Genomic DNA, 16,607 nt, shown 5'->3' with positions numbered 1-16,607 from the left:
CCCATTTGTAGCAGCAGCTGCCTTGGGTGCTCTTAATTAGACGAAGTGAGCGACTGTGAGATAAGAGTGTGTGTTTTCCCGCTTTTCGCTCATCATTTCTTTGTCTCCTAAACTTTTATGTTGCTGAAAAGAGGGTACACCAACATATTTTTGACTACTTCCATGCAGGTATAGTGTAATTATTTGGCTTAAAAAGGTATTTACATTTGAATTTGTCGCCCTTTGGGAGTACATATTTAAGACTCCCTACCATTATGCTGCTGGAGAATATTAAGCGTTGAAGTAGTGAGGAGACATTGCAACAAAGATATAGTAATCTTATTACTGCTAGTCATAGCAGCTGTTTATCAGAGTCACTAAGAACTTCATGTTATTCATGATATATGCAGTATGTTAGTAGGTAGTCATTATGGTACCATGTTGCTGTTTAGCAAGTACAATGTTCACCATGTTTAACATGTGACCATGCACATGTTTAATTAGCACCAAACAGAAAGTACAGCTGTGGCTGGTGTTATTCTTTAGTTGAAAACCAAACAATTACATTTAGAAAATCCAATTTTACTCAGGGAATGGAGCTAGATGAAAAGCTAGGAGATCAAAGTTAATACAATGAGACATGGATGTCTTTACAAAGCTTAAAGCTGAAGCAATCCATCCAATATTGGTCGAGATAGAGGAGGAAGTCAGAGGATCACCAAAGTCTGAAGACTTTAGAGAGATGCAACAAAAGTCCTGAGTCGGATTCAACCTGAGATGTTGTGGTTCATGGTCGGCATCTGAACCTCTAAACCTCAGGTTTACAATTTCCTTACAAGTGACCTCTTGTGGTTGTGTTAATGATGACTAACGACTGAAAAGGAAGAAGTGACGTGATGCCATTTAAGTACTCCAAAACCTCGTATGGGGGACTTTGGGTGGTTAGATTGACAGATGTCGTATTCCATGCAGTGTCAAAGTAAAGTTTCTTATAACCACAATTCCAATTTCCCCCTAGCCTCAACAAAGTATAGTTGCCTAAGCCTAACCAAGCACAAAGACAGGTGCTGTATGAATAATTTATAGTGGTTTGGAAGGCACTGACTGCTGATAGGGGGGCCACATGAGGAAATACATCACAATGGAAGCCAATTATAAACGACCTGTTTTGTCGTTTAGGTAAGAGGAGCTAATTTTCTTTATCAGCTTATTTCTGTATGTGACTGGATCTTTCTTGGGCACCAATATATCTGCCAAAGTTAGAACCATACGGATTATTTCACACAAAATGAAATATTTTTCTGTATTTGTGTTTGTGCTCTACATGCTGTTTTTAAATGGGTGGGGCCTTTGTTTGAGTATGGTGATTTCACTTTTCGCTTTTCCATGCACCAATCAGAATTGATCCCATGTCAAAATCACAGTAGTTTGATTGTTTACGTGTTACAATTTTTGGGATGTGCACTCCATGTTTTGTTTTTTTGTATGACAAAAAAAGTGCCAATTCATTGTGGCTTAGTGTTTAGCTCCACTCCCTTCTGTATCCAGTCTGCATGTTATCTCTGCCTTCATGCAGGTTTCCTCTGCGTTTCTTCCCAATGACACACATCAGTGTCCAGCTGTCCCACAGGTCTGTCTATCTGTGTTAGCCCAGACTGACAACAGATTCAGGTTGCCCCTCCACCTATAATGCATGCTGTCAAAGGCTCCATGCCTCCACGACCCTCAACAGATACAACCAGAAATATGACAACCCAGTAGTCACTTTGCTGGCCATCACACTGGTCGAGCGGGTGACAGAGTTTTGATTTTGACTCAAGCTCAGTACTGTCAAAAATGTGCTCCTGGCTTTTGTCCATCCATCGTGCAGCCTGATGCCTGATTTCCCCTCACATATATCCCAAAGTCATCAAGCTGACTAATTTAATTTCACAAGCTGTTGAATGTCCCGAGAGGATCAGGGGAACGGGGCTGAGACCTGATGACGTAACCCCAAATTCAGAACTATATTTAAGAAGAAGATGTGATGAGACAACCGGAAAATGAAACTGAAGCTAGAGCGTCATAGTTTGAAACGCAGGGCCACTGACCAAGCAGCGTTATTTGACGAGTTGGGAGTAAGAGCATGTTGCATGAGATTGCTTTGGTGTCATTTCAGGTTTAGCATCTTTGATTTAAACTACTTAAGTGATATTATAAATCAAGCTGCCTGCTAAAAAACGTTCCCACTGGTAATATATTCCATGATGCGTCCAGCTGTGCCTGTTTGCCAAAATTGCTTATTTGGTAATCATGGCCATTTGTATTTGCGTCTGGATATAGCTTGCCATTGAGCCCATTTTACAGAAAATAAAGCTCCATGAGTTTTCCGCAAAAGTCAAATGATAGTCTCTTTTTTAATAGTATTTCGTTGTTCCCAAAGAAGGGTCTCTCCCTGGTTTGGTAATCCAGTATCCAGAAATATCATTAGGCTACACATAGTGGAAAGGGTGCAAAGAGGACTTCCCCTTCAGGAGCCTGTTTGAAATAGAAGAGCATTCAGTTCACGATGGACAGATGGACAGCACACACATCCCACAGGTCAACCCATTAAGTCTTACTTTTAGTAATGCATTATCATGAACGTTATGTCATCATTCTTATCCCCACATCCCACTGTATGACCTAAATGAACCCAGCTGATATGCAGAGACACACATCTGCTGCACTCCACTCTTCATAATCGCACCATGAACAATGTTGGAGCTGTTAAATGCTGAATTTAAGTCTGGCCATCAGGGTAGCATGTTGGCAGTTCACTGACACATATTCTCAGAGACGGCAAACATCAGGGAGAGGTCGATGGAAAGAGCAGGAAGGGGGAGTGGAGAACAGATGACCAGGAGAAAGGTGGAAATGTGTGTGTGTTTGCACAGAGAAGACTGTCAGTTGAAGGTGCCGCCACAGATCACAGGACGGTACTGAGGAGGATGAACAGCAGGAGGTTTGGTGTGATTGCTTGTTGTCTGGAGCGTGGAGGCTTTCTGTCAGAAGCCAGTCTGGAGTGTCTGGCAAGTCCAAAGTGAGGGAAACCAAAAGCTTCTTTTTTTTTGAAGAGTTTTTAGCTACAGGTGGAGTGTATTGCACATTGGGACTAAGCAAAGGAGGACTCCTACTGGTTCCGAATTTTCTGCGGAGAAAATGGAGGAATTTAGTTTTAGTCCCACCGCATTATCTGCTAATAAAGTTCGATCCATTTTTATTCATGGTCCTGCTGAAAAATCGTCTGTCTTAACAGTCGCAACTCTCCTGGCACGTAACGTCTTCCACATTGGTGGCACCGTGGCTGTACCACAGAAATGCAGGCTAATACAAATTGGTAAGTCTCTGTGTGTGTGTGTGTGTGTGTTTGCTTGTGAGTCTAAACAGTATAACTCAGGGTGCCTTACAGAAGGAAATCCATTACAAATAACAAACATAAGAGATTGCATTTTCCACCTCTCAACACTTAAATTGATAAAATCTGGTGTAAAAACATTATGTCCTTAAGTTTTTCCTATAGTTGTCTTCTACAGACTACATGTATGTGTATGGACAAACATACTGCATATTGAACGTACTGCTTGCTGGTGCTAAAGTGTTCATGTTTATGTATCAGAATATTCCCAGGACGATCAACCTGCTTTTGCCTCCCATAACTTTAAACCTGTAAAGCTCGTTTTAATGAGATGTTGCTCGTGCAGGAGAAGATAAATGTCATAAATCTTTGTCCTGCGGACAGTTAGTCAACCAAAACTGAATCACAATTTGATTAGACTTCAGCACTGAAAACAAACCTTCAGGTCTTCAGAGCTAACAGAGCAGCGAGTGAATAATTACCATGCCGTGCCTCCCTTCAGTTATATGTTGGTTTGATTGCCGTGTTTGTGTTTCATCAACAGTCAGACTGGCTTGGATAGTTCAGGTGGTGGTGCCTTATGTCACATGAATAGTGCATGAAGGATCAGGCAGATGCTGCTGAATATGAATTTATGTAGTTATGAATAATTTATGATAAATCTTTGGTGGTCCATTCAAGTCATAACCCTCTGACCAAATTTGACTAGAGATCTCATGCAGAGCTGGGACTGATAATAAACTCATAGCAAGAAGGCTACAGAGATTGCTGAGAGGAATCTCTCATCATCATCTCATCATGTTGAGATAAAAAATGAGTAGATTGAAAATGAGGAATGGAAACTGCTGTGGATGCTGTTGTTTACTGTCCCGGCCTCAGCGTCGTTGTATGGAGCTCAGCGACGACGGCTTTGTTCATCAGGTTATCACAGAGTCGTCTCTATCACCTACCCCATTGAAATCAGTTTGAATTGCCTGGGCCTCTGTGGCAAGACAAAGCTTTGATGTGATCTCTCTGCTCTGCACTGACAGAGATGATGAGTTTAGGCACACGCACACATCAAGACAAACACACAGTGAAAGCACACGCACAGACTCTGTAGCTCAAAAGGAATGGGAAACAAAATGTAGAGATGGGACAAAAAAAAGATGTATTACACGTATTGTTTGTCTTTTCTGTGAGATTGCAAGGAGAGAAATGTCAAAGCAGAGATACTGTAGCCACAGATAGCAAAGCACAAAGAGTGATAATCTGCATATAAATGCCAGATGGGGTTAAGAAGACATTCAAGTCATTATTTTTATTTTTCAGATGTCCAAAAAGATAACGGTTTAAACTAAACTGTACATTTAAATCGTCACGCTCGGATGGTTTGAGCGTTATTGCTTGAGGGAAAGCAGGACAAGAGATGGGAGTGAAGATGTGAAGGGCACTCACTGATCTTTGTTTCAGCCATCGCTGCTCTTTCGAGAGCCACTTACATCAGTTCTCATCTTTGATTACGAGGCAGCTCCCCTCTCCTGGGCGGATATTAATCCTGCTATCACTTCTCCTTGGACTCTTGATTCGCCATCGTCAGCCTCAATAGGTTTAAGGTTGTTATAGGTGAGAGTAAAGTGCCTGTCGAAATGTCAAGGAGTACCAAAGACAGATATACGACTGAAAAAAGAAAAGAAAAACGAGATTGAACATTAAGGAGTATCCTTCTTTTAAGTTGTGCTTCAATACAAAGAAAGAGACAGACAGATGATGAATTGATACCTGTACATGTCAGTCCTCTATTTCTGGAGAGCTGTTAAAGTTGGCTGTTGAATTGAAAGAAAATAAAGCAGACTTCTCTATTCCCTTTTAGCTTTTTCTTGGGAAATATATCTGACTGCCTCTTGGAAAAAACACTCCTACATATTTATACTCAATGGGAGAATGTGCATGTACTCTCTAGTGATGGCTAACTGTATGCCGGATTTATGTTGTTAAATATGTAAGCACATATGTAAGTACTGAAAAAGGCTTGTCTTGTCTGCGTCATGGATTTATTTTCAGCTTGAAACGGTGTGAGATCAAAGATCCCAGAAGAACATGCCTGTTTACTGGAGCAGAGACTGTACGAGATCAATTCTGCAGTAAACCCATATTTCACAGTGACCACCATTGAATTCCATCGTTAAAGAAGCTGTGAATTTCAGAAGTGACTATGTGAGATAAATATTTAACATACTTTCTTTTTTTCTGATTATTTCTCTTTCCCTCTCCCAGTATTTTCTGCAGCTCTGAAGAGTCGTCACAATGCTATACGATATGTGCAGATAGATGTTTGTCTTGATTCCTACAATGTGATAAATAATCAAATATTGTATATGATAAAGACTTGAGAGCAACATTTATCTCAACGCAGAATATCTACTGTAATATATGAAGAATATCAACTTTTACTCTTCTCCGTATTGTCAATCTTTACTAGTCACTTTAAGCTTAAGATCCTCTTATGGTGTACCGGAAATTATACTGGTAGGAAATCATAGTGGCACATAAGGAATGTATATATATATTATGCTTTTTGTTCATAATATTTAGAAATTATAAAGCAATAATAATATTCCAATTTAACTTTTTTTTCCCTGATCCACTGTCATCGGCAGTGGATCAGACAATGTGACATGAATGCAATAGACAGCGGTTGCAAATGGTGAACTTCGGGTGCTGCTGATGAGTTTTAAAGCTGCACCAATACATATTTTCATTATTCTTTTAAAATGGATCAAACGTAAATGTATAATGTGAACTGAGTCGCTCGGAGTGATGAGCTCACTCAGCAGAGACAGTTAGCAACAAGCTAGTGAACATGATGCAGCATTTAGAAGCTATTGAGCCATATTTCCCTGATGGGTTGGTAGAGACCACAAATTGAGCTAAAACAAGAGAGTATTGGACGTATCAAATGCCAATTTTTCCATTTGTGCGCTTGATGTGTAAAAATAAATAATGAATGTGGCTTCAAACCATTACACAAAAAAATGCATTTGCTCAAGTGTGGTTCTGAAAAAAAGGTATTGAGTTAATTTGAGTTGCTCTGTTTTATTTGACCATAGTGGTGCTATTTCTTTATCAAAGGTGGCTAAAACCTAATCCCTTGTTGATATTGCTGGTTGTTTCTCTTCCCACATACTCCATTGTGTTATCAAGATGGCAAGTTGTGTGACCATCATGATGCATTTGCCATGCACCTAGCAAGATCACACACAGGGCTCAGGGCCATGTGCTCATGCTTGTGTGTGTGTTTAATACTGTACCTGTACTGTATACTGTATCTAATATCAAGAATAAAATGTATGTCATTGCTAAGCCTATCCTCAGGACAGAAAATATGTTAACAAGTACTTTACTCAGCGTGTATTCCGTTAAGAATTCTTAAATATGTGTTATGGATCTTGAGAGGTTAGACTTTACTTGTCTTTGAAGATAATCCACCATTTCATCTAAGAAAAATGATTTAAATATTGTTGTGTGTGTGTGTGTTTCTGTGAGTACTTTGGGAAATATTTGAAATCCTTCTACTTATCCTTTTACATATTTCCAAGGGGCTAATAGTCTTTTATCGTTTGTTGTTTTAAACCCTGAAGACATTGAGTCATTAGACTCCCTTGTTAGATTTTCCAGGCCAGTTTTCCATGCCTGTTTGCATTTAGTTGTAGGATAGCTAACATCTTAACCAGGAATGTTTGTAAAACAGCAAATGCAATTTAAAAAAATATATATCTTTGAAGTTTGGTTCCAATATGATAAAAAGTATCTTGATTTGTGTAGCGACATTACTATATGTTTTTGCTGCAGAGTTTATTATCTTATTTGATCCAAAATATTGGAAATGTGCCACATAAAAACCTGAGCAGAGCTAAATGCTACACAATATTGGGGTTAGGATTCAGATTGGAGTCATGGTATACATTATGGTACCAGTTATTGTTAGTTAAAGAAGCATAGTTGACAGGTGTATGTCTGTGTTTGCAATTTCTTTGTCGAAGTTTCCCATCACATTTAGGGATTGAAGTTCAAAGAAGTGGGGAATACCTTCTAGTTCTCACCCGTTTTGGCATTGACTTGTATTTTCTAGTCTTCTGACCACTCAAAGTGCTTTAACACTACATAACATTCACCCATTCATATCCATTCATACATCCATACACTAAGAGGACAACTATCTTAATCCTTATTAGTTGCATGCAGTGGTGGGGCCCGTTATTATGTAAAAGATCAGTGCAGCATCTGAAATCTATCTAAATTGTTCATTTTTGTGTTCGCAATTATTCTTTAAATGTATTTACCTAAGGAAGACCATCTCTGTCTGAACCTTTATCATTTCTACGCAGGATAAAAAGAGGAATCGGGAACAAACAAGCAGGCAATTATTATCATTCAACACCAGCAAGGAATTTAAGGGTGTGTGCGCTCTTACTTATTGTGTTGTACAAGGAGAGTCTGTCCTTGACAAGCATTTGACCAACGGAAGTGTGCTGCAGAAAGTCCTTGAACTCTCAGCATGTCCAAAGTTGGAGGGTGTAAAGTCTATCGAGGCACTTTTTGACTGTTAGGGCTGGGCGATATGGAAAATAGTACACTCAAATGAGACATATATTAAAATGTCTACCATATTTATATGTTGCAGATTAGGTAGTATATATTGGATACTACTTCACATCAATGCATTTTCTGTATTCAAACTGAAAACAATTGAAATGAATGACGTGAGAAGTGTAACTAATGTTTTGTACAATATTATCAGGGAGTTTTCTCCTCAACTATTATGTATTTATGTTATTTCACTGCAGTCAGGAGTTAAAATCAAACTAAACTGCTGTTTGAGGGAGGGAAAAGAGAGTCTTGTGAAATAAAAGCTCATCGCCTGTGGCCACGTGCAAGCTGCAACGTGATCTCATCCCTACTCTTCATAATTTGCTACTCACTTTTTATACATCACAGCCAAAGTTGAAATTTAGTAAATTCTATTGATTAAATATGAATATCATCTCTCATTATTGACTATAAAGACAAATGATGTGCTATATGTGTGTACTAATGCATGTAAACATATTGTAGACATGAAGACATATTTTTTGTATAGTATGTGCACACCTTCATAGTCAAAAACACACCCACACACACACAGGCTTGCATGCACATACTCTACTAATGAGGATGGAAATCCCACCATCTCTCTGTTGTCATCCCTGTCTGTATCTCGGCCACAAGCTGTCACAGAAAGTACAAAGTTTGAAGTTTTGTCTTTTATCCTTTCTTCATACTGAACAGTGCCAGGCAGTCAAGCAAACAAACTCAAGTCACTTCTCACCATCATTTCAGTCACTATGTTCTCCTCTTCAGAACATTCCACCATTATTTTTAATTCAAGTGTCTTTAATTGAACCGACTGCTAGAAATTAAGTTTACTTTTCAGAGTGTATTACATAGACTGTATACTGTTGCATAACAATGCATTGCAGTGACAGGAAGTGAGCCGTCATCAGCTGGCACTCAATGTGAAAATGTTGAACAAATGATGGCGAAGAGACCACAGTATTTAAAACAGCCATGATGCACCTTGGTTCCTAACATTCAATTCAAGCTGCATGAATAAATGGGGAATTTACTCAAAATACAAAAGAACAAAAAAAGAGATTTTCTCACCCATACCGTACTGCTATCTAGTCAAGCAGATATTTTTTAATGACAGTGTCTCTGTTACTCTGGATGATCCACAAACTTCCACTGGACAGATTTAATTAGGACACATTTCTACCAAAGACATAGTTCCAATGCAAACTGAGGTTTGTGGATAACCCACCGCAACTGGGACAATGATTCTCGAAAGATATTTTTCCTTTTGAATTATTTCTTGATGCAAACTAAATCACAATCACCTCTGTTGTACTGGCAAAGAGGCTGAAAATCCAATCACGTAAAACCAAAATGATCTACTGGGGCAAGTAGCAAAGTATGATGTTGTTTTTTGCTTTTGTCTGGGTCAACCGGTATCTTGAATTGTCGTTGCAACTATTTTACTATGTTGTATGCAGCCTACGCTCCCACCTGCCTCAGCATGATGTGTAGATTTCTTCTTGAACAGCCATCAGGCTCTCTGAAACTTAGAACAGAGAGACACACATCAGCTCTCTCTCTCGCTCTATGAGAGTTCTCTCTTTCATCCGTCTCTCCGTGGCTTTCAGTGCAGGTCAGTGGAAAACAGAAAGGCAGCCCTGTGTGTCCACATAGTAGCATCCCTGTTGCAGTTTGGACTCTGACCCACATCAGTTGCTGGCTGCTTCGTTAATTGTCCAACTCTGTGACACTTGGCCTTACTTCCTCCTGAGAAAAGACAAGTTGGGACTAACACCTGTTCCATTTGTGTCATAATATAGTACTCCACTGACCCCAGTGTTTGTGTTTTGTCTGTTTTCTTCCGCAGTGGAGCGATGCATGAGCGTGATGCAGTCCGGGACACAGATGGTGAAGCTGAAGGCAGGATCTAAAGGGCTGGTGAGACTGTTCTACCTGGATGATCATCGCTCCTGCATTCGCTGGAAGCCCTCACGTAAGAGTGAGAAGGCCAAGAGTGAGTATGCATGAGCACATATACATACACAATGTGGGAGTTTGAACAAAATACATTATGGAGTTGAATCATGGGAATCTTTGCAGATTGACCGTTACTAGGGGACAAAAACAGCATATTTCAGCTTTGGCTGCTTTGTCTCTCAACGTTATGGAAGTGCAATTCAAAATCACTGTAGTATCTACTTTGCTAGAAAGTCTAAAGGAGCAAAAACTATTTATCAGTCATCAAAACTCCAGGTTGCACAAACTTGTTTGGGATAGAAAATCAAAGTGTAACGATACAATTACTTGTAGACCAAATTGTCTATTGTAAGCATTTAACCCTAACCCCCTTCAAAGCATCACTGTCACTGTTTTGCTGAACTGGTTTTATGTTTCAACATACTGAAGCATACATCTGTCTATAGACCTGTCCTCCGTGTGTGTGTGTGTCTGTCCACATTATATAAGCCTCTTAGATACTCTCCATTGACATGAAGATAACACACATTCTTTCTTTGTGTGTATGTCTTCTTGTGTGTACTATCTATCTGAGCAGGATCAAAATAAGGCTGCCATGTTGTTATTTTCAGTCATATCAAAATTTCAGGGATGAGATTATGTAACAGGATGAGAGTGTAATAGAGAAATGGACGGGGATATTTTTGAATGGATTTTGACAGCAGTTTGACAAGTATTTTTGGAGTGGTTAAGAAGGTTGAGGTTGAAGGTTGAGAAGGATGAGGTTGACTCATCATATCATTCATTCTTTAATCAATTATTCAAACGTAATTATGTTTCCAAAATCATCAAGGTCCATCATCAAAGTGCATTGATGAAGGACATTATTTAATCTATTTAATTGAATGAGACACATCGGAGAGACATACCGGGAGGAGAAAACAAGTTAGTTGAAGAGACTGATGTGCCGAACGGGACGTAGTTTACTGCTAACAAAGACACAGAATAAAAAATAGCTACTGTAAGTGTATCCTCCAATCTCACTATACTGTGATACACTCTGAAGCCTACAGAAACGGCATACTCCATTATTTTTTTTACATATGATACAGAAAATCAGGGAAAGAGAAGAACTTATTTAACTTTGGTCAAAGTTAAGTGAGTTGTCAGCAAATTGGAGGAAAACCAACAATGTTTTAGTCTGCCCGTCAATACTTTCTGACTTCCCTCCCTGGTCTGTAGCCCAGAGCCTCATTCGTCCTTACTGAATAGTACACCTTTTAAAACAGGTCCATATAAACTTTTTTAAAAGACCCAATATTTTCCTATAGCACATGTGCATTGTAGTTTTTAGTAAAACACATGCAAACAGGAGTATACTGCATTAATACACATTGGGTGATTGGGTGAGCAACAGTGAGGCTAGTGAATATGTTTTTAATAATCTTTGGACAACAATGTAGGTCGATGAATACATGTTGTATATAGAAACATAGGATAATACCAGCGTTATCATTCAAGTTGCAATTTAAGTTAACACAGAAATCATTAGAGCCTTTTTCCCAATAATCAAACTGGTCTTTTCTTTTTTCTCCCCTCTTCCTCAGTCACCATTGATTCACTCTACAAAGTGACAGAGGGAAGTCAATCAGACATCTTCCACCGGCATGCAGACGGCAGCTTTGACCCGGCCTGCTGTTTCACAGTGTACCATGGAAACCACATGGAGTCCCTTGATCTGGTGACGTCAAATGCAGAAGAGGCCAGAACCTGGATAACTGGCCTCCGCTACCTGATGGCCGGCATCAGTGATGAGGACTCGCTGGCGAAACGACAGCGTACACACGACCAATATCCTTTATCCCAGTGTTCTTTGTTTGAGTTGTTCAGAGTCTATAGTGTTTGTGCGAACCCAGTGGCTCTAAGGCGAGCACCATCCCTAAAATATTATCATTTGGAGTTGACGGATTTGAAATGACGCATGCATACAGATTTTATGTGCATAGGCCTTCACCTTACACACACCTAATTTTCCTTAATGTGTGTGTGTGAGACGTGGCTGAAGCAGACATTTGAGGAGGCGGATAAGAACGGAGACGGTCTCCTGAACATCGAAGAGATCTACCAACTTCTCCACAAGCTGAATGTCAATCTGCCACGCAGGAAGGTCAAACAAATGTTTCAGGTCAGAATATTTTCCCTATTTTACATCTAAAATCTAATAAATTGTTCTTACATGAATTTTTGGGACATCATTATATCAGTGAATATAAATTAAATATCAAAACATGTACATACATATAAGAAGCCCTTTTATAAAATAAAAATTGAACACATTCAATTACTTGGGAACAAATATTTAAGATCACTGACGTCACGTTACTTTTGCATTTTTTATTTTTTAATGCGCATTTGTGAAATTCAAATACATGTGCAATACATATTTCATTTGTTCATGCGCGAGAGAGACACTTTAAGAGGAAATAGATGAATAAGTGTGGAGAGGGCGGATTCAATTTTTAAAACTGATGTCACATTGAGTAATGTCAGAAATCCATATAGTGTCTACTTGCTTCTCTAATGGGGCTTATAGTTTGCAGAAAACCTTTTTTCACTTTCTTCTTTTATCTATTGACCACAAACACAAATCTGCCTTCTGATCTAGCAGGCATGGTCGACTTTGAACAGCAATCTTGAGATGAGAGTATTTCTTTTGATCTTTTAATTGGGACCTGGGTGAATTGGCCAATTTTGACAGGGAAACTTTTGGTTTGTGGCCGTCTCAACTGACCACCCTCAGAAGCAGGTGTTTGAGGGTTCAAGAAACTGGCACAGGAGTGATAACTGAAGTGCAAACTCACAAGGCAGAGGTTTAGAAGTTAAACAGAGCAGAAATATGGTACATTCCTGCATGGAAGTCACAAACCAGTACTCAAGGGGCCAAGCAATGCACGACAAAAACAGGACTGCAAAGATTATCCAACAAGGGTTGACAAAAGACAGTCTGTGGAAAAAGGTAGCAGGAAAGTTTGCTGGCTCTGAAGACTAATGGGAAGCAGAGAGCTGACTGGCCAAGTGACAGGCCTACATTCAGATGGACATATGACCATATGGGCCAATTAGTCAACTGCCATGGGGCCCCAGAGACGCCAATGCCCCCCCCCCCCCCCCCCCCCCCCCCCGCCAAACCTCAAGTTCACGCATAGGGTCATTTGCCTATGTTTAAGACATTAGGATTCTTAGCTGATATATAGTGCCCCATGCGTATTCCTAAATATATTAGAATGCCACATTGTTGCTCCATGTGCTCTCTAACAGAAATAGAATATTAATTTATTTAGGCCTATAATTACATATAAAGAAAACCGAAAATACTTCTCCACCCTAAGCAGTTTAGACTTGATACTGTGGATTTCAAAGTGTTTTGTATCTCTTCATTATGGACTAAACTATAATTTTGCTCTATACAAAATGCCCTCTTTGGGTTGAGCTTAGATGGGAAATGTCATTAATTTATCTCTTTCATATTTAAGCATTGGCAGATAACAATGTAGCAAACTTGAACAGCTTGTGCCATTGCGTAATATACCCTGGATTTCTTTGTCTTCTGTCCATGAATTTCTGATGAAGTCCATCACCGTGATTTATCCTGCTGGTTGTGTTTAGATTATTTCTGTGATCAAATCCCCAATGCACACAGCAAGCTCATTATGGGAGTGTGATGGATACATTAGCTGGTATTATTAGATTTGGTGGAGAGTCGATAGGCCCCTGTGTAAGATTCAGGTAAAATGAGATGCTGCCCAGTGAGCAGGCAAAGCGAGACGGCACGAGAGAATAAGCATCGCGCTTGGCTGTGTGTGTCCTCGGGCAATATGTCGTGAGAAAAGAGGTTAGCAAAGAAAAAACTGGTTGACGAAGTAATGTGTTTGTCTCATAAAGACTGATACATTGAACATTCTTGCCTGTGTGAATTTGTGTTTGTATCAGTGCGAACGAGAGAAACATGACAAGAGATGGAGGAAAAAACCAACATGAGACAGTTTGCAGCTGCACATATGCACAGCCATTCCCCGTGCAGAGCTGACAGGTTTATGCTAATCTTAGACTGTGCATTGAGCGATAGTAGGCAGGGCTGATATTGTTTTTTTTTATGGCATACATCATAGCCCAATAAGGAGACTGAATTGCCATTTTATTTCACTCACATCTATTCAGCCTGACATTGTGTTCATGGTAGCTGATTTCTTGTTAGGAAGGAAGGTCATTTTGCTTTTATTTAATCCTAACAAATTTATAGCAAGTATCTATCCCCGGTCATCGGGCAGACAAAGATGCTCTGTAACAAAGATGACACGTTCAATTTAAATTGAAATGCTATTTAATAATTGGTATTTCTATAAGTCCTCGTCCTCATTCAACTGCCTATAAAGCTCTAATCGGTTGTTAAATATGCAAAGTTAAGAGAAGTCAATTTTAATCGCTTATAGCTTGCATTTTTATACAATCTATTAAGCTGAGAGGTAGATAAGTGTCACAGTGTGTAACAGCAGCTGTATTAGTAGCAATCGACCATCAGCACAACAATGAACCCTCATTCCATTCACGCTAAGGGGAACAATTGAACACAACATAATTCCCAGTTGAACTACATTTATACAAAGAGTGAAGCGAAAAACAGTTGAGAACACAATGAAAGGAAAACACATAACATGCAACTTATGTCTATAAATCCAGTGCATGCTGGGAAGCATGCCTACAGAGGAGCAGTACTGTATTTGTCTGTAATAGTTTTTGTGGTCGTAATTTACAACAATTTGATTCAGAGATTATTATTACTGTATGTTAATTGTTAATGCAATCATGAAAGATTCTTTTTTTTTCATCTCAGATTTATTACGAAAATTAGAATTTAGTCAAAATAAATAAATAATGATTTATTATTATTATTATTATTATTATTATTATTATTATTATTATGTGTTGTAGATATATATTTTACTTATATGTTTTTTTTATGCATGCATGAGTGTGTAGAGATTCACTTATGACCAAAATATCATAACTGAGATGTGTCCCCGATGACATCACTTCCTCGTCCTCACAGGAAGCCGACACAGACGATCGGCAGGGCACGCTGACATATGAGGAGTTCTCCGTCTTCTACAAGATGATGTCTCTGAGACGGGACCTGTTCCTGCTGATGATGGCGTACAGTGACAGGAAGGACCACCTGACAGTGGAGGAGCTGGCCAACTTCCTGCACATCGAGCAGAAGGTGAGAGGTCACGCTTGTCTCAGGTTAGAGGCAATATAGGACTCAGACAGTGAAGTCTTGTGTTGGGTTTAGACCCAACACATTTTTAGATTGAAGTGTCCAAAATACTTTCTCCCCAATACGCCGTTTCAATTTGAGGTCCAGCCACTCAAAACAAAATGATCAGGTTCCTCCCTCAGTCTAACATGTTAGTTAACTTCCTCTGTTGACCCAGAAGAATCTGCTCCACTAAACCAATCTATCACGCTTAAAATAGCCCTTTTCTTGTTCTTCACACATTTTCTCTTTCAGTGTTTTTCTTTGTGTATCTGACACATTCCTGTCTTTCTGCAATGGTGTCAGTTTTCATCATGCTGTATTTACCGACCTTCTGCCTTTGATACTCTGCATTATTACTGTTCTCAGACTGTGCTGCTTGCTTGACATGGCTGGTAATTAATTTATAGCAACACAAATATGTTATGGAGACGGGAAATGAATCTGGCTCCGTTCAGCATTTACAAAGGGGTTTAATCATTGTTATTTACTACATTTCAAAGAGTCTAAACTATTTTCTTAATCTTTTTTTCCTCTAGATGGCCGATGTGACTCCAGAGTATGTTGCAGAAATCATTGAAAAGTTTGAGGTGTCTGATGAGAATAAACAAAGTGGCGTCTTGGGGATTGATGGTAATTGTCACTGTGATTTTATCTCTTTATTTTTTCTCCCCCACCTTCTCTCCTTTTTTTCAACCTGGCCTCAGTCATTCCTCAAAAATGTTTGGCTTATAGTAAAATTTAACATACTGAATAATGAAAACATTTGTTTTGCTTGATATAGATATATTTCCTTAATTTTGGTTTTAAAAACCATCTAGAGACCAACTTGCGATTGGACCGTTCATTGTGATCTCAACCACACACCTGTAAAGTTTTCTGTTTCCAACTTGGTCCAGCAGTATAAAGTTCCACCCTTGACTTTGAACTCAACCTTCAGTTTGATCTCAACTACACGCCATGCTATCGCGGTGACAAATATATATGATGTGAATACCTGTAATCTGTGGTAGTTCCTGCTACAGTAGATGTGTCCAGGACCACATTTTGGCAAGATAATACACACATTGACACTCACCACAAAAAAATCAAAAAATCCTGACTTGAAGAATGGCCATGAATGATTTGGGTCTTTGGCAAGTGTTCCTCTCTGAGTGTAATTTTAAGTAATGTAACTGTAGGGTGAGTTTAAGGCAGAAGAATGAGTGAGGATCGAGGAGGAATGCTGGAGTGAGATTGGGAAGCCTGAATGAGGGCGGTGGGAGAGAGAAAATGAGAGTGTGACCGAGATGAGAGGAGGGAGTATGGGGGGAGATGAGAGGGGTAGGAGAAAGGGTGAGACTAATCTAGTTGTTGGAGGCATGAAGGCTAAAACTGTCTGTGTCTGAC

General features: G+C 39.4%; 1 protein-coding gene across 2 annotated transcripts in view; it reads left to right on the top strand.

Annotated features, from left to right (window-relative positions):
* Positions 1 to 16,607, top strand: part of plch1 (phospholipase C, eta 1) — a 51,839-nt gene that overhangs the window by 11,096 nt on the left and 24,136 nt on the right. For both annotated transcript variants that reach the window (XM_034547946.1, XM_034547948.1), the window contains exons 3-7: positions 9,816 to 9,962; positions 11,512 to 11,755; positions 11,960 to 12,089; positions 15,012 to 15,182; positions 15,758 to 15,851. In XM_034547946.1, coding sequence (XP_034403837.1) covers positions 9,816 to 9,962; positions 11,512 to 11,755; positions 11,960 to 12,089; positions 15,012 to 15,182; positions 15,758 to 15,851 — 786 coding nt within the window. The remainder of the gene's footprint in view (positions 1 to 9,815; positions 9,963 to 11,511; positions 11,756 to 11,959; positions 12,090 to 15,011; positions 15,183 to 15,757; positions 15,852 to 16,607) is intronic.

Source organism: Cyclopterus lumpus, chromosome 13, assembly GCF_009769545.1.
Source record: "Cyclopterus lumpus isolate fCycLum1 chromosome 13, fCycLum1.pri, whole genome shotgun sequence".
Classification (NCBI taxonomy): Eukaryota; Metazoa; Chordata; class Actinopteri; order Perciformes; family Cyclopteridae; genus Cyclopterus; species Cyclopterus lumpus.
This window is presented reverse-complemented; position numbering and strand designations above follow the sequence as displayed.